This window comes from Pristis pectinata, chromosome 2 (genome assembly GCF_009764475.1).
Source record: "Pristis pectinata isolate sPriPec2 chromosome 2, sPriPec2.1.pri, whole genome shotgun sequence".
Classification (NCBI taxonomy): Eukaryota; Metazoa; Chordata; class Chondrichthyes; order Rhinopristiformes; family Pristidae; genus Pristis; species Pristis pectinata.
In genome coordinates, this window is record NC_067406.1 from 50,330,558 (window position 1) to 50,350,193 (window position 19,636).

The 19,636-nt window shown below is 41.2% G+C and overlaps 1 protein-coding gene across 1 annotated transcript in view; it reads left to right on the forward strand.

Annotated features, from left to right (window-relative positions):
* Positions 1 to 19,636, forward strand: part of LOC127585089 (interleukin-6 receptor subunit beta-like) — a 73,879-nt gene that overhangs the window by 12,554 nt on the left and 41,689 nt on the right. Inside the window, exon 2 of the mRNA XM_052042278.1 lies at positions 4,378 to 4,512. Within this exon, the coding sequence (XP_051898238.1) occupies positions 4,464 to 4,512 (49 nt within the window). The 5' untranslated portion in view covers positions 4,378 to 4,463. The remainder of the gene's footprint in view (positions 1 to 4,377; positions 4,513 to 19,636) is intronic.

Below are 19,636 nucleotides of genomic sequence, written 5' to 3' on the forward strand. Positions count from 1 at the left end.
CTTATATAATTGTTTTGGACAATTACTGTAACTTTGGTCCGTGGTATCCTGGTCAGAGCGATAATCAATCCGATGTCAGACGTTGTATTTCATAGTAAGTAATCCGACTTGCACTTAACTGAGGTGAAATCTCTAGCAAGAGATTGCTCCAGTATTAGTTGTAAGTACCATGTTCCAGACCTGGAGCTGGATATTTAAGTTACAGAATCGTGGTTCTTGGGTACAGAATCATGGCTCAGTAAAAGTACAGCATCATTGCCATATAAATATAATTATGTTCATGCTTGTTGAGACGAAATTTGATATAAATGTTCTGCATTATGTTACGTGCCTTTGCTCATGTATAGAACAAAGGGGAAATCTTTCAATATGTTTAAAATATTATTCCCACACTCATTTATATGTATTTCTTTTATCATCCGTGTGTTTAATGCTAGACTTTATTTCTGAAATTATTTGCTGCCACCCTCTAATATATCAAAATGGGTATTTCTTATTTGTGAATTTGGATCTGTATCAGTGGCCAATGAAAACTGATGTCCTAACTGAATGTCCAAAAGACTACATCTCCGGTCAAAGTAACGAAATGGAGTGCAGCATTTAAAACTCTTACTGTCTGTTTCCTTTTCAGCTTCCCAGCTCAGTGATTAATTGTAGTAACTTGGTTAAATTTATTGTGCTCTGATACTGAGTCAGACGGTTATGTATTCAAGCCCTACTCCAGAGATTTGGACACAAAATCTTGGCCGATACTGAGTGTGTGCAGCACTGTCAAAGGTGTTGCTTTTCAGATGATAAGTTCAGCCCCGTCTCCTCCTGCTTTCACCAGGAAAAGAAGAGTTCCTATGGCAGTATTTCAAAGAACAAGGAAACCCTCCCTGAAACTTCAGCTCTTAATGAAACCAAAAATGCAATTATTGTCATGCCACTGTTTGTGGGACCCTGTTGTACACAGTTTGGCTGTGTACAACCATACCACACCACAATTTAAAGAGTATTTAATTGGAAATAATTTGAAACATAATTGTAGAGGATTCTGTGCAATTGTAAGTCTTTTATCCCCATAGTCTCAGCTGATACCTCAGTGCAATAGACTACATTCACTAACAAAAGAGCATAGTGGTGTATAGCTAATGGCTAATATTTAAGGAACAAGCCAAGAACTGGAACTGTTATACATTTATTTTTGGCATAAAAACCCAAAAGGAAATGCGACCTAACCATGGTTAACAAAGGCAATTAAGGATAGTGATAGTCCAAAGAGGAGTCAGGTAAAGTTGGCAGAATTTGAGGATTGGGAGTAGTTGAGAATTTTGCAAAGATGGACCAAGAGATTGATTAAGAGAGCAAAAATAGAGCACGAGAGGAAACTTGCAAAGAACATAAGAGTGGACATTAAAGCTTCTGCAAGTATGTAAAAACATTAATGATACAAATGTAGGTCCCTTACAATGACGACTCTGAACAACTATAATGGGGAACACTGAAACTGCAGAGCAAGTAAGCAAATACTTTGATTCTGTCTTCTTGGAAGGGGACACAGATGACTTCTCAGAAATGCTGGGAAACCAACATTCCAGTGAGAAGCAGAATTGAAGGAAATTGTTATCAGTTAAAAGTAGTGTGAGGGAAGTTAATGGGTCTGAAGGACAATAAATTCCCAGAGCCTGATAATCTGCATTCCAGAAAATTAAAAAAGATAGCCATTGAAAATGTGGATGCATTGATTGTCGTCCAAAATTCCACACAGTATGGAACAGTTCCTGCAGATTGGAGGATGGCAAGTGTAACCCCACTATTTAAAAATGGAGAGAGAGAGAAAACAAAGAATGACATATTGGCTAAACTAACATCAGTGGTAGGGAAAATGTTGGGGTATGTTATAAAGGATGTGATAACTTAGAAAATGTCAATAGGATTAGACAAAGTCAACATAATTTTATGAGAATAAAATTGTGCTTGACAAACCTACTAGAATTATTTACATGTAGCATAGATAAAGGAGAACCAGTGGATGTGGCATAGTTGGATTTTCAGAAGGCCTTTGATAAAGATCCACATAAGAGGTTAATGTGCAGAATTAGAGCACATGGTATTGTGAGTAATATACTGCCACTAAATGAAAATTGGTTGACAGACAAGAAATGAAGAGTGAAGGTATTTCGGGGGTAAGAGCACAAAATTCATTTCTGAACTGGACAAGCTGCTTGTGAAGGCATAGCAGCACTACTTGAAAGGGAGCCAATTTAACAACATCTAGGTCTCCAAATTGTGCTGTATGTTGCGTTCACAGAGATAATCGTGGGCCTAAAAGGATCTGGATGTATTTCTACTTCTGTTATAATAAATAGAACTGAACTTCTGGAACAAGAGTACCCAGGTCTGTATGTACCACCAGGCAGGACATCATGGCAAAGCAACTGTTTCACACACATCACTGAAGTGAAACAGCACCAATTAACCCTTTTAAACTCTGAATCTCTGTTGGAACTTGCACATTTGTCTACTGTAAGAAATTTTTTTGAAAAACGTGGAACTTCTATTACAGTCTAACCCTTAAAGTTCTTTCATACACTGGATTGCAGAACCGTGGGCGCAGTAGCCTGAGCTCAATGGCAGCAGCGTAAGGTTCCAGTGCAGTACACATCTGTTGGCTAGTTGGCTGTTGCCTGTGTTGCAATGAAAGCTGAAATGTCGGATGTCGGAATCTGCACTATGAAAGGGTTAGAGTCAGCCCGCATTTCCATGCTGGAATGGGTGGGTTCTCATCTCCCCATCAAAACACGAAGCAAGCTTGGAACTGGACTCCCCTATGCTGGCTTTCATGAGGATTTCATGCTGGCTTGAACATCCCTTCAGCATCTCAATGTGCTTGTGCACCAGCCTTCATCTATCAAGTTCCCAAAAATTGAACTGAATTGCCTTCTCCTCCTGATGATTATTGGCAAAGAGTTGAAACAGTAAAATATGATAACTGGAAGTGCATTAAAAGAAACTTCCTGAACTCATTGAATTAAATTCTTAAAGGAAATCTCCAGGCAAAGATCACACAAACATGAGAGTATGCCAATGTACGTCTCACAAAATATTGCCTGTAATACAATGGCAAACTTTCCAAGGCTGTGTAGTGCATGTCATTGATCATATTTTTCAAAAATCTTCTAAAAAGAAATGCCTAGAAAGTATATTCAATTGAGTAGTAATTCACTCCGGAGAAAATACACATATCGTGAGGAAAAAGCAACAAAACTCTTAATTGCACGGAAGTAGATATCTCTGTAAATGACCTTGCCTTTTAACTTCCTTTTTGTAGTTGTGTGAAGTTCCAGCAACTTCCTTGTAGCTTGAGTTATTCTGTAGATAGTGTTTTGTAATAAATGCATTTTAATAAGTTGGAACTCTTGTTATAGAATTAAATGTTAATTTCTGTGAAGAGTGATATAAGTCATCAATTGTAAAAACACTCAGCCTTCCAGTTCTGCCTTGTTTTTGCCTTGCTCTCCAAATTCCATCTCCCCTTACTCACTTTTAAGAAGAACCCAGCCTCTACCTGTCCAGACCAATATAGACTTCTGGCATAGGAATGGAATTTGGAAATCATGGTCGACACTATATCACATTTGATACCAATAATTGTCACTTGTAACAAGGTGTGTGCTCAAACCAATCTATAAATGGTGAAAGGGAGTTAAGAAATATCAAAATATGGAGTAGATATGATGGTTTCAAAAGATAAAAATGTGATTGAAAGGGTTATTCTTCTTATTGATGATTATTGATCATTCTTTCTGACTCAAATCATTTATGAGTAATACCAAACTATTTTGAATCAAAAAGACAATAGAAATTGGGGTTAAATTCTGATTTTCGTATGAATATTTTAAGGTTTACACATTGTACATTATTTTGATAATGTTGTTTGAACATGTTATTGCTGCATCAGTTTCCACAGCATATTTTTGTGTATAGGGTCTTTGGAAATAATCCATAATACTAAACCATTGATCCTGTCTGATGAAGGATCCTGGACCTGAAATGTTAACTGTTTCCATCATTTTTTGTTTTAATACATTGATTCTGTTAGTTAGTTTGGAGAATATAGTCTTCCCATACTGATTGTGTCTGTAAAATGTGGTGTAAACGAATAGTACAGAATATGAAATTCATTGTGATCAGTGGGTATATGTCTGCATTTCTTTTCATCAAAGAAATACCGCTAATGCTGGAAATATTGAAATAAAACAGGAAAATACTGGAAATTCAGAATGGGTCAGTCCACATCTCACAAGGGGATACACCACTGTAAACCTTTCTTCACACACTTCAATCCTGGCAAAAGATCAACACTCACCAAGTTAATGTGTTTTCTTTTTTCAGATGTTCCCGAATCTGCTCTTCACTTCTCACGTACCTAGTTCCCAGTTTTAATGAATTGAAATGGTTCTTGATGATCCAGGAATATTATGCCACAGAACTCTTATGACAAAAACTCCTTGGATCTTTCAACAATGTGTAAGTTTTGTAGAATGGTTAGATGAGAGTTAACTTGTCTGTTCCTGTCCCAGATGTTCATTGAATTAGCAAAGTGATTGCAGCATTTTCTGTTTTATCATTGTATGCACGTATTTATATTAAGTGACCAAATCCTGTGTAAATTATTAGGGAGTTAAGCAAAGCATTTAGAAAGTACACCTCAATAAAAGAGGATACTCCTCACATTCTAAGATTGTGTAATTTTTTGGACAAGTAGGTCAGAAGTTTAATGACGGTTATTACAATCCACCATAAGCAATTTAAGAAATATTTTATCATAACATTTAGCCTCAAATTTTGCATCCTCTTTTATCAAAAATTTGGTGAGCATTCTGTAAGCCCCCCAAAGCTACATGATTTGGAATTGACTTACTAAGCCTCTTTGCATGCTTAATTCCCTCTCCTTCGTAAACCTGATATCTTTGGTCGGGATAATGGTCAACTTTACCGAAATAGTTTGCTTAGCTTCTCTTTTTGGTTAATCTTCAGTGAAGTAGGAGTTTTGGGGATATGTTAATATTATGATTATATTTTGGAATAGTAATCCATGGTCTGGACTAGTGATCCAGAAGCACGAGTTCAAATAGAGTCATAGAATTATATAGCATGGAAACGGGCCCTTTGGCCCAACTGATCCATGCCGACCAAGCTAGTCCCATTTGCCCCGGGTTGGCCTATAACCTTCTTAAATTTTCCAATCCATGTACCTGTCCAACTAGCTTTTAAAAATTGTTATTGCACCTGCCTCGACCACTTCCTCTGGCAGCTCATTCCACATAGATACCACCCTTTGTGTAAAAAAAAGTTGCCTCTCAAGTTCCTATTAAATCTTTCCCCTCTCACCTTAAACCTATGCCCTCTAGTTCTTGATTCCCCAACCCTGGGAAAAAGACTGAGTGCATTCACCCTATCTATGCTCCTCATGATTTTATACACCTCGATAAGATTATCTCTCAGTCTCCTACACTCCAAGGAATAAAGTCCTCGTCGGTGCAACCTCTCCTTATAACTCAATCCCTCAAGTCCTGGCAATGTCCTCGTAAATTCTTTCTGCACTCCTTCCAGTTTAACAGCATCTTTCCTGTAGCAGGTGACCAAAGCTGATCACAATAATCCAAGTGTGGTCTCACTAGCATCCTGTACAACTGCACCATGACCTCCCAACTTCTATACTCATTGCCCTGACTTATGAAGGCCAGTGTGCCAAAAGCCGCCTTCACCACCCTGTCTATCTGTGACTCCACTTTCAGTGAACCATGTACTTGTACTCCAAGGTCTCTCTGTTCTACAACACTCTCTGGGGTCCGGCCGTTCATTGTGAAAGTCCCACCTGGATTTGACTTTCCAGAATGCAACACCTCATACTTATCCAAACTAAACTCCATTTGCCATTCCTCAGCCCACTTACTCAGCTGATCAAGATCCCCCTGTAATTTTTGATAACCTGTCCACTATATCACCTATTATACTGTCATCTGCAAACTTACTAACCATGCCTTGTACATTCTTATCTTAATTGTTAATCTAGATGACAAGTAACGATGGGCCCAGCACTGACCCCTGAGCCACACCACCAGTCACGGGCCTCCAGTCCAAGAAACAACCTTCCACCTTCACCCTCTGCTTTCTACCATAAAGCCAATTGTGTATCCAATTAGCCAGCTCTCCCTGGATTCCGTGTGATCTAACCTTCCGGAGCAGCCTATCATATGGAACCTTATCAAAGGCCTTACTGAAGTCCATATAAACCATGTCTACCGCCCTGCCCCCATTGACTTTCTCGGTCACATCATCAAAATATTCGATCAAGTTCGTAAGACATGTACAAAGCCATGCTGACTACCCCTAATCAACCCCTGTCTTTCTAGGTGTCTTATCCCTCAGAATCCTCTCCAGTAACCACAGATGCTAGACTTACTCGTCTATAGTTCCAAGGTTTTTCTTTGCCACCCTTCTTAAATAAAGGCACAACATTCGCTACCCTCCAGTCTACTGGTACCTCACCCATTGCTAACGATGGTGCAGATATCTTAGCCAAGGCTCCTGCAATTTCTTCTCTAGCCTCCCATAGTGTTCTTGGACATATAAATCTTATTATGGCTTCCAGGACAATAGGTAAATAAACAGAATCTGGAATAAAAATTGTTTCAGTAATGAAATTACTGAAATATTGTGTAATTCCATCTGATTCAGTTATATTCTCTACAGACCGACAGCAATATGGTTGACATTTAACTGCCCACTGAAATGGCTAAAAACCAAGTTGTTGCAACAAAATACAACAAAAGTAAAACCGGACGTATCAACCATGTCAATCATTGCATTGGATGTGAAAAAGGCAAGGATACGTTCAGCTCAGTTGATTCTGCAACATCCTCTTCACAAACATTTGGGATGGTGGGGGGTGAATTGTGATAAAGTTTGAGGGAACTGTCCCATGTAGGACAGACACACAAGAAATGGCAGTGTATTGATATAGACTCAGCATCAGACTGGTCCAGGAAGGTGGGGGCTCCACGCTGGCTCAGGACCTTATGAACTGGCATGGTATTAGGTCTTATAACGTCAAGGAAATGCACTGATTATCATTTACTTTGCAGTCTCTTGGCTGATAAATCATGCTTATCCACTTTGAACTCAATTTGCAGGAAGCACAGAGAGCAGAAAATAGAACATAGAACAGAATAGCACGGGACAGGCCATTCGGCCCACAATGATGTGCTGATCTTGATGCCAATTTATCTATAATTTCCTCCCAATGTGTATCATCCATATGCTTCCTTTCCCTTCATATTCATGTGTCTATCTAAAAACCTCTTAAACTCCACCAAACTTCTTGCTCCTGCTACTACCCCTGGTAGCCCATTCCAGGCTCCTACCATTGTCTACGTGGAAAACTTTCACCTCACGTTGCCTTTAAACCTCCCCCCCCCCCAACCTTAAAAACATGTCCTCTGGTGTTTGACTTTTCTATCCTGGGGAAAAGATTCTGACTGTCTACCCCATAGATTATACATTGTATACTTGGAGAGAAAGCCTACTTGACCTTATATTCACCCATCTACCAGTTGTAGATGCATCCATCCAGGAAAGAGTTATGATAAGAGTTATGACTGCACAGTCTATATGGAGATGCCATCCCATCTTCACATTGAGCCTGTCTTTGGTTCTGTTGTGTGGTGTTACCATTGTACTAAATAGGGTGTATTCTTAACATATCCTAAAGCTCTGAATTGCCATCCATAGTGCACTTTGGGCCATAGTAGAGGCAAAATAGTGTTCACCAGAGTCTTGTATCTCAAGGCTCAGCTCCCAACTGTCTATCATTTCATTAGGCTAGGGGACTAGCCCATCCTTGCTCATAGCTTCAACCCAGCTTCAACCAAGCACCTGAGTGCAAAGAACTCCCTCCCCAGCAGCACCGTGGGAGTATCTTCACCAGGACAGTTCAAGAAGGAGGTCAACTACCACTATAATGGCAATTAAGAATGGGCAAATGCTAGCCCTGTCAATAATGCCCAGAACCAGAATATTAATTCAAAAATATATCAAGTTGAACTACCTTAATCCAGAAGATTTACAAAGGTATGTGTGGGGCTGGAACACTTTAACTCTGAGAAAAGATTGGATTGGTTGGGGAGCTTTTTTTTATTTAGTACAGAGAGGCTGAAGAGAAATGGAAATCTTCATCAATGACCTTCCATCCAGTATAAACTTACAAGTGAGGAAGTTCATCAATAATTCCAACTCCTCAGAATATTGTGCCCCCTTATAGCAAGACACAGACAACTTTCAAACATGGGCTAATGAAATGGCAAGTAACATTTGGTAATGAAGAAGAAAATGTAACTGCTTAAATTCCTCACAACATGAAGGTTGTCTTTGACAAGGGGCTTAACTGCACCAGCTGCAAAATACCATCCATGACAAGCAGTGCCCTTGTTCGGGACCCTACTCACCTCCTTATATTTTCACTCCCTCCACCACTGGCTCACTATTGCTGCAGTATTTACTATTAAAAAAAATGCACCACAGAAAATTGTTAAAGATTCCTTCCCAGCATCCCCAAGCCTCTACCACTCAGACAGTACGATAGTATGTGAGGTCCCCTCTAAGTGGCACACCATCCTGATTTGGAAACATATCACTTTCCTTCATTGTCACTGGATCTAAATCCTTTAACTCCCCACCCAACGGCTCTGTACCTTCACCAGAACAATTCAAGCAGGTGCAACACCACTGCCTTCTGAGGGGCAATTAGGGACGAGCAATAAACAATGACCCTGACAGCAATGCTTCAATTCCCAAATATAAATCAAAATGAAAATCTTTGAACTCGTGCTTCATGAATGCCCCACATTTAAATGATGGGATGCTATTTGCTTGAGCTTTTGCTGTGAATTTTGTTCTTTTTCAATTTTCACTGCTTGAGGCTGACTATGTTATAGAAAATATTTGTCATGTGACAGATACACAAAATACTTCTGTTGACATAACAATGAGATTTGGACTGCATTGTGCTCATATATCTTGTCGCATGCTGTTATGAAAATCACAAGTCATTTCCGTCATTTGCTGTTACTTTCAGGTTCCTGTATGTGGTAAATGTGTTTCAGGAAAAATAAGGATCTTACACCAAAGTGTGAATAATTTTAACCTTTCATTACCCCATTTTAATAACAGTATTACAATTGCGGCATAGATCCTGCTTTTTTGAAATTATGTTTAATATCTTTTTTCCATATATGTAATATGTTTAATATTTGCATTAAATTTCTGATGTGCCTGTTTCAGGTTGGTTATATCAAATAGCTTTATATGTATATATAAGAGCATGAGAATAGGAGCAGGAGAAGACCATATGCATTTTGTGCCTACTCCACCTTTCTATAAGATCATGGCTGATGTTATCTTGGCCTTGGCTCTGCTTTCCCCCCTGTTCCCCATAATTCTTAACTCCTCTTAGCTAGCTTCTAGCATGAATTGGCTCTTTTTGGTCAATGTTTCTGCATGACTTTCACTCCATTAATTTAATGAATGGATGTGCTGATCTTTCCTTCCAGGCTCCTAATATCTATTCTCAGGGTACAAAGCTCTGGGGGCTTAAAAGGTAAGATAAGATTTCTTTATTAGTTACATGTACATCGAAACACACAGTGAAATGCATCTTTGTGTAGAATGTTCTGGGGGGCAGCCCGCAAGTGTCACCACACTTCCAGTGCCAACATAGCGTGCCCACAACTTCCTAACCCGTACGTCTTTGGAAGGTGGGAGGAAACCAGAGCACCCAAAGGAAACCCACACAGACACGGGGAGAACGTACAAACTCCTTACAGACAGTGGCCGGAATTGAACCTGGGTTGCTGGTGCTGTAATAGCGTTACGCTAACCACTACACTACGTTAGTTGGAGCACAAATCAAACTGCTGGAGGAACTCAGTGGGTCAGGCAGCATCTGTTGAGGCAGAGGGATGGTTGATATTTTGGGTTATGACCTTGCACTAGGACTGATGTTAGTTGAATGTTAGTTTGCTGGAATTGAGCATCTCTGAGCTATGTTTCTCATATAGCACAAGCAGTTCCAGCCAATGAGTATACAATTTAGAACTATCAGTCAGAAATGACTACCTGAGTCATTTGTCCTAGCCTCAGCAGTTTTTTTGTGGGAAGGAACTTCAGATTTAAATTGCTCTTTGGATGAAGTAGTGTTTCCTGATAACTCCCTGAACAGTTTAACTTTGATTTTAAAGTTACACTCCCATTTTGGAGTCACCCACAGGAGGGAATAGTTTTCACATATTGTATCATTCAATCATTTTAGGCACCAATTAGATCATCCTTCCATCTTCTAAATGAAGGAATTTACAAACTTGTCTATGCAGCAAACTTATGTAGGTGGGTGACTTGGGCTGAATTAGTGTTCCTGTTATAATTCATTAAGCGTATAATTAACAAGTATTAGAACAAAACATAGAACTATACAGCACAGGAACAAGCTGTTTGGCCCATGATGTTGTGTGAACTAATTAAGCTAATGACGCCTAATCCCTTCTCCCTGCACGTGCTCCATATCCCTCAACTCTCTGCATATTCATATGTCTATCTAAGTGCCTCTTAAGTGCCTCCATCGTATTTGCATCCACCATCACCCCTTGCAGCACATTCCAGGCATCCACCACTCTGTGTGAAATAAACTTGCCCTGCACATCTCCTTTGAACTTTCCCCCTCTCATCTTAAATGCATGCCCTCTAGCATTAGACATTTTGACCCTTGGAAAAAGATATCGACTGTCTTCTCTATCTACGCCTCTCATAATTTTATAAACTTCTATCACGTCTCCCTTCAGCCTCCACCACTCCAGAGAAAGCAACCCTAGTTTGTGAAACCTTTCCTTCTAGCACATGCTCTATAATCCAGGCAGCATCCTGGTAAATCTCTTCTGCACCCTCTCCAAAGCCGCCTCATCCTTCCTATAATGGGGCAACTAAAATTGAATGTAATGTTCCAGATGCGGCCTAACCAGAGCTTTATAAAGGTGCAACATAACTTTGACTTTTGAGCTCAAAGCCTTGACTAATAAAGGTAAACATGCCATACACCTTCTTTCCTACCCTATCAACTTGTGTGGCCACTTTCATGGAGCTATGGACTCGGACCCCAAGATCCCTCTGTACATCATCGCTGTTAAGGGTCCTACCACTAACTGTGTACTGTCCCTTTACATTTGATCTTCCAAAGTGCAATACCTCACACTTGCCTGGATTAAACTCCATCTGCCATTTTTCTGCCCTTGTCTGCAGCTGATCTACATCCTGCTGCATCCTTTGGCTATCTTCTACACCACCCATAACACCACCAATCTTTGTGTCATCTGCAAACTTTACAAACCCACCCATCCATGTTTTCATTCGTCCAAAACAGCAGAGGTCCCATTACGGATCCTTGTAGAACACCACTAGTCACGGACCTTCGGCCAGAATAAGACCCATCGACCACTACCCTCTGTCTTCTACGGGCAAACCAATTCTGAATCCCAACGGCCAAATCACTGTGGATCCCATGCATCTTAATCTTCTGGATGAGCCTACCATGAGGGACCTTGTCAAATGCCTTACTAAAATCCATGTAGACAACATCCACTGTTCTATCTTCATCAACCACCTTTGTCTCCTCCTCCTGCAGGATTGAAAATAGTTAAACTGCACCTCCCTCTGCAATGGGATTGACTTAAGTGGAAAGGTGAAAGAAATCAAGAACTTTCAATGGACAATCCAAACTCATCATCCTGGAGTTGACTAATTGTTAGAAAGCTCCATCATTAGTATAAATCAGGAATGAATCCATTTAAATAGCAAACAAAAAAAACGTTGTCTTGAGTGCTTGAAGTACCCGTAATTGTGGGTTACTATTATGGGGAAATACTTCCTATAAAACAGGGCTGTTTCTTATTAGCACATAGACTACCTAAAAAATTAAGCGATGTTTCTACTCTAGTCCTTCTGTTCAGTACTAGAATTACACTGGCACAAGCTGAGTTTTGTTTCCTCTTTTTTTTAGAAAAAGTATGTCATGATTTACTGGAGAACAATGAATCCTGTGCTTTAGTTTTGACTGCAGCTTGTGCTGATTTTAATGTCAATGACACAAAATTGTGGGTTTGCGGTGACATTTTTTAGATGACTTGGGCTGAGAAGTTCCAACGGCAGAGAAGCTTGCATTAAAATGGCTCTGAGCAGGGAAGGTGCCAGTTTCATGTGGGGCAGAGGGAGAGTGAGTTCTTTATACATATCACGTGCAAGGTGACATGCATTTAATCGCTATGAATCCTATCTGTGTAGTTAAACAAAAATTATGCATTACTTCTAAAGTCACTTGAAAAGAGCCAAATTAAGAGTGCAATCTCCCACCTTGCTGAGTACTCTTAAAATGGTGACTCTCAATGGGAACCACTACTTCAAGTAGTGTGGCAGATTTGGATCAATTTTCGTTCGGAGTGGTAGAACAAAGATGGGAGCAGCGGCCTTCTGGATTTGATCTTTATCTCAGGAACAGCACATAGACTATCTAAAAAATTAGGCTATGTTTGTACTTCAGTTCTTCTGTTCAGTACTAGCATTACACTGGCACAAGCTGAGTTTTGTTTCCTCTTTTATTTTTGAGAAGAAGTATGTCATGATTTACTGGAGAAGAATGAATCCTGTGCTTTAGTTTTGACTGCAGCTTGTGCTGATTTTAATGCCAATGACACAAAATTGTGGGTTTGCAGTGACATTTTTTAGATGACTTGGGCTGAGATGTTCAATGGGCCAAACAGTGTTCTGTAACAGTGAATATTTTGTGAAATTATATTAAATTAGTGAAAGAAGGAATAAAATGCATGATTTCCCAGTTAACCATTCCTAAACTCTGCCCATTTTATGAAAGCACCGTCGCCCACAATATGTGTGCTGGGACATTCAGGGACAAACTCCAGAGGTTGCACTCAAAGCCATTCAGAAAAAATGTTCAAGAAAACATTTGATTTTTTTTTCACTATGGCTGTCAGAAGGTAATAATTTCCTGCACACATTTCCTCTGTGCTCTTTCCCCAGTTCTACTGAATGTGGTAACACAACCTTTATCTGTGAATCACAAGCACAAGCCTGAGTCTAACATGAATAAATACTGGGATGGATCTGTGGCAGTGATGGTACTTCAACCATTTCAAAGCCTGTTATGTGTGTAACATCACTTAAAAAAATTAGTTATTGTCAGCAGCTGACCTGTACCCACACCCCGCTGTACCGCAGTGATACACAGTGACAGACCTGTACCCACACCCCGCTGTACCGCAGTGATACACAGTGACAGACCTGTACCCACACCCCGCTGTACCACAGTGATACACAGTGACAGACCTGTACCCACACACAACTGTACCGCGGTGATACAGTGACAGACCTGTACCCACAACCCGCTGTACTGCAGTGATACACAGTGAAAGACCTGTACCCACACCCCGCTGTACCGCAGTGATACACAGTGACAGACCTGTACCCACACACTGCTGTACCGCAGTGATACACAGTGACAGACCTGTACCCACACACCACTGTACCGCGGTGATACAGTGACAGACCTGTAACCACAACCTGCTGTACCGCAGTGATACACAGTGAAAGGCCTGTACCCACACCCCGCTGTACCGCAGTGATACACAGTGAAAGGCCTGTACCCACACCCCGCTGTACCGCAGTGATACACAGTGAAAGGCCTGTACCCACACACCGCTGTACCGCAGTGATACACAGTGAAAGGCCTGTACCCACACCCCGCTGTACCGCAGTGATACACAGTGAAAGGCCTGTACCCACACCCCGCTGTACCGCAGTGATACACAGTGAAAGGCCTGTACCCACACCCCGCTGTACCGCAGTGATACACAGTGACAGACCTGTACCCACACACCACTGTACCGCGGTGATACAGTGACAGACCTGTACCCACACACCACTGTACCGCGGTGATACAGTGACAGACCTGTACCCACAACCCGCTGTACCGCAGTGATACACAGTGAAAGGCCTGTACCCACACCCCGCTGTACCGCAGTGATACACAGTGACAGACCTGTACCCACACCCCGCTGTACCGCAGTGATACACAGTGACAGACCTGTACCCACACACCACTGTACCGCAGTGATACACAGTGAAAGACCTGTACCCACACACCACTGTACCCCAGTGATACAGTGACAGACCTGTACGCACACCCCGCTGTACCGCAGTGATACACAGTGAAAGGCTTGTACCCACACACCACTGTACCGCAGTGATACAGTGACAGACCTGTATACAACTGTACAGTATCCTAGAGTTTAACAATTGCAGACCTGAGCCCACCAGTTCCATACCCCTGGTAGAGTGAAAGATCTGTGTCCATGAATGTGCCATCCCTGACTCTAGGGTTCGATAAGGGCCAATATCTGGACTTGGAAGCAGACAATCAGACTGGGCCTACCAAGATTCGTTTGTGTTTGTTCTTTAGTACCAGGCTAGGCTGCTTGTCTGTGCTAGACCTGGACTTGTATCTGATAACAGGCCAGGCTAGTCTACTGTGCTAGGCCCATGCTGGTCTTGTGCCAGTCTAGGCTATCTCTGGTGCCAGACCAAGCTGGTCACTGTGTTCCAGTTTGGCTGGTTCCTAAGGACCCAGGTGGACATCAGGTGATGTCTGAAGACCGAGGCAAAATTAGGTACTGCCTGGGGACGCAGGTCAACATCGGGTGGTTCCTGAGGACCCATGGTGACATCAGGTGTTCATGAGGGCTCAGGTCCACATTGGGTTGTGCCTGTGGACCCATGGATATCAGGTAGTCCCTGAGGAGCCAGGCCAACGTGGCGTAGTCCCTGACGACCTGGGTCTACATCAAATTGCCCAACGATCTGGGCCAACTTTGAGTGCACTCCAGAGGCTGTGTGGGCAGTCAGTGGGGTCCAGTGGTGGGCAGGTAGTCAGGGGTGTGAAGTCTGACTTTAAGATTGCAGTCAAAGCAGCCATAGCTTGTCCTGGTCACCATGGGACTTTCATTTCATGGAACTGGAGCTGGGCTGGAGTCTCCCAGCTCTGCTTTTGTTGACTGTCTGGGAAAACTGTCTTCCATTACCATGTGGGGATACTGGGACTATGTTTGTCTTTTCTTCTGGGTTCGATTCATAGAGTCATACAGCACGGAGACAGGCCCTTTGACCCAACTGGTCCATGCAGACCAAGTTAGTCCCATTTGCCTGCAGTTGGCTCATATTCCTCTAAACCTTTCCTATCCATGTACTTATCCAAATGTCTTTTAAATGTTAATTTTGTACCTGCCTTAACTACTTCCTCTGGCAGCTCATTCGATATATGTACCAACCTATTTTAGTGTCATCTGCAGACTTACTAACCATGCCTTGTACACTTTCATCCAAGTTGTTGATATTGAAGACAAACAACAATGGGCCGCACTGAGTAACGTCGCTAGTCTCAGGCCTCCAGTCTGAGAAAAACTTACCACTATCATCCTTTCCTTCCTACCATCAAGACAGTTATGTATCCGATTAGCCAGCTCTCCCTGGATTCCATGTGATCTAACCTTCTAGAGCAGCCTGCCATGTGAAACCTTATCAAAGACCTTGCTGAAGTCCATATAGACAAGTCTACTGCCCTGCCCTCATTGACCTTCTTGGCCACTTCATCAAAATACTCAATCAGATTTGTAAAACATGATCTTCCACACACAAAGCCATGGGTTCATGATTCATCTTATTTCATATTTTCTTAGGATGGTGAAGGAGGCCATTCAACCCACTGAGTATATGCTACCTCACTCATTCCCTCACTCATTTCCCTGTAGTATAGTCTCTTCTACATGCTCATCAATTTCATCCTGATTTTCCTGCCACCCATCTTCACTAGGGGCATTTTACAGGAGCTACTGAATATACTAGCATGTATTTGGGATATGGGAGGAGTATCTGGCGAAACCCATGCGGTCATGGGGTAAACGTGCAAACTCCACACAGTCAGCACCCCATGTCAGAATTGAACCCAGTTCAGCGGAGCTGTGTGGCAGGCACGGTAGTGTAGCGGTTAGCGTAACGCTTTACAGCGCCAGCAACCCAGGTTCAATTCCGGCCACCGTCTGTAAGGAGTTTGTACGTTCTCCCCATGTCTGCGTGGGTTTCCTCCGGGTGCTCTGGTTTCCTCCCACATTCCAAAGATGTACGGGTTAGAAAGTTGTGGTCATGCTATGTTGGTGTTGGAAGTGTGGCGACACGTGCGGGCTGTCCCAGAACACTGCGCAAACGATGCATTTCACTGTGTTTCGATGTACATGTGACTAGTAAAGATATCTTATCTCCTAACCGACTGTGGCAAATATTGGAAATTTGGTGCTGATCACCATTGTGTTCACCTTTGCAAGGCTGCAGTGAAAGTGATGTGTGGAGCAGCTTTTTTGCAGAGGAACTTTAAGCAGCATTTCTCTCTGTGTTTTTGGCAATGGTTGTGTGTGAGTCAGTGAGGAGAATGGCTGCAACAGTGTTGGATCTGAACTTTGGCGCCTCACAAGGCTGAGCCAAGCCAGCAGAGGAAGATCCTGGGTTTCCTGCTGGGGTGTGAGAAATCTATCTTTACTCAGGGTCTCCCATAAGGATTTAATACTTAATTTTTGGCTTGCAAGGGAAAAATATGGAGATGGGAATTTCAAGAAAGAAAATTGTTTTCCTTTGTGTCTTTTCCTGTTAAAAAAGAAAGGTCAGGGATCATGCTTACAATAAAAAGGAAAAATGCAAGTGATATATTGTAAAAGTGTATCTGGCTAGGCATCAATTGGAAATAATACTCAAAGTGTTTTATGTGGTTTTCCTGTAAGCGCATAAGGAAAAGACATTGTAGTTGTAATCCATAATAGGATTTGAACCAAGTCCTGTGTGTTGCAGGAACTCCTGGAGCTGTTGATGCCATTGTGTAAATTGGCAGCCAAGGTAAAAGTTCCTGCTTTTGTTTCATTTCTTATAAGTCCATCTGAAATATCCAAAACCAAGCTGAAATGGAACAAGTCAAACATCAGTCTCACATGATAGACTGAGGTTAACTGAGTTTTTTTTAGTGTGTCAGCAGGTTTGTTCTGGGTGTCTTAACAATTGACAATATTGATGGTAGCAGTGGTTGGTTAATAATTAAACATAAGACACAATCATCACTGGTTTGAACAGTTTGGTATACAAGTGATAATGCCAAATATTAAGAATCTATTCAGCTGATAATTAGGGGAGGGAATGTTAGTATTAATCTTGTGCGATTTCCAATGGCAAGTTCGTGCATTAACCCATTGGAACTGATCCTATTAACAATAAACCGTAAAGATGTAGAATTGTCCTCCAATTTCATAAATGGTGTAGAACAGAAGATGCATAGGGCTAGGATCAAATGTGCAGTGTGAAAATAATTGGAAGCGAGGAACATATGCAATGGCCACCATTTAAGTTCAACTATTTGTGGATTAATCAAAAAGACTGCAGATGCAAGAAAACTGAAAAAAAGCTGGAAATACTCAACAGGTCAGGCCGAATTTGTGTTTCTCTTTCCAAAAGTGTTGCCTGACCTGCTGAGTATTTTCACCATTTTCTGTTTTTCTGGATTAATGCTGGGCTTTATATTTTTATGGGGTTCAAATGATAAAAACCAAAATAATACACCTAAAGGCTTACGTAGCGAAGGCAGTGGGTTTTCACCAATCATAGGCTCTGCTGACAATAAAATTGAACTATGCAAAGTTGACATTTTTATTTATTTTGCTTTAAGAATGTCACGCATGGTTTCAAAATGGGCAGGCATGATAGTGTAGTGGTTTGTGTAATGCTTTACAGCACCAGCAACCCAGGTTTAATTCCGACCACTGTCTGTAGGGAGCTTGTACGTTCTCCCCATGTCTGTGTGGGTTTCCTCCAGGTACTCCAGTTTCCTCCCATATCCTAAAGACATACAGGTTATGAAGTTGTGGGCATGCTATGTTGGCGCCAGAAGCGTGGTGACACTTGCGGGCTGCCCCCAGAACACTCTATGCGAAAGATGCATTTCACTGTGTATTGCGATGTACATGTGACTAATAAAGAAATCTTACCTTATCTTAAAATGTACATGTAGACTACTGACCAATCCAATCTGTTTGAGGGAAGTGCTGGTTAGTGGCTTTACCATTGCTAGGCAAAGGTAAATTCTAATGCTAAAATGATCTTAAATGTGCATATTGAAATTCTCAATTTCAATTTAGCTGCACTTTATGCATCTCTTGATTGAACATTTTTAATAATCAAATATACCCAGTTTTGTTAAAATTGAAAACCATAGAACTAAACCAAAAATAGAAACTGAAAGCATGAAGTTACACTTGTCTTTTAGATTACTGTTATTATCGGTGAATTTGAATTCAGAAGTACCACACAATATGCATTAATATACAATTCATTAGTCTCAATGCATCAGTTTACGTGGACACAAAAATCCAGGTGCAGATGAACTCTAGTTTACACACCATGAGGGCCAACAGTCAATTTTCAGACTGTTGTGACTTAATTGATCTCAGATGGAGCAGCTTCTAGAGAGATGGAAAAAAATATTAATTGGCTTTCCAACCACTGATTGTTGGAAACTATAAATTTGCAAGGATGAGAACAGGATTGTGATGTTTGCCATGATAAATAAGCCAAGCCACACTGCCTAGATTCACAGAACAGTCAAAGGACCGCCACATGGCTCCAATGTAACACCACATTTGAAATGGTACCTTAATGAGAGTCAGTGTCATGATGAGCAAAGGGAAGAAAGGGATGGAAATATGAACCAAACTGGATAATATCATCATTTCCTTGGCATGAATAATTATTCTAACATGGTAACTGCAGATGACTTGGGAAAATTTCGGTGAAAATGCACAAAACAAGAATTTTCTAATCAAGATTTAACAACAAAAATTTACAAATCTACTTACCACATAAACACTTATGAAAGTTTAATCTTTAATCTCAGTGTATAAGTAACCTGAGACATTAAGCATGGTAAGGGTGGTGTGTTTGAGAGCTTCCACAACTAGAAGTCTGGATCTGTTGTAGAGTGAGATTGTTTGCCATGATTCGTCAGCAACTTGATTATTGTGTCATCTGACTACTAGGACAAGAGAGAGTGAACTTGTTGTCCTTGGTCTTTTTTCATCCAAACATTCCAATACTCAATGGAATTTTTCATCAGGTTGTTCAACTTTCATGTTCTAAAGATGATCATGGACAAGAAATTCTAAATCAACTGGACCAGCCATAATAAATGTAGTGGCTGCTCGAGCAGCTCGGAGTCTGCAGTGATTCTCCACAGGAGAAGGGCTACCACTACCTCATGGCAGCTAGTGATAGATAGTAACTAATGGCCTTGAAAGTAATGATCACGTCCCTAGAATAAAAAAAAAGTAACTGAATTCAGTCAGATAGTTTTTACCATTTATGTGGGTTCATTGAGTGTGCAACTAAATGAGAAATTGCGAGCAATAGAGAATGCTCCAGCCAGCATCCATGGAGGTTAATGTTTCAG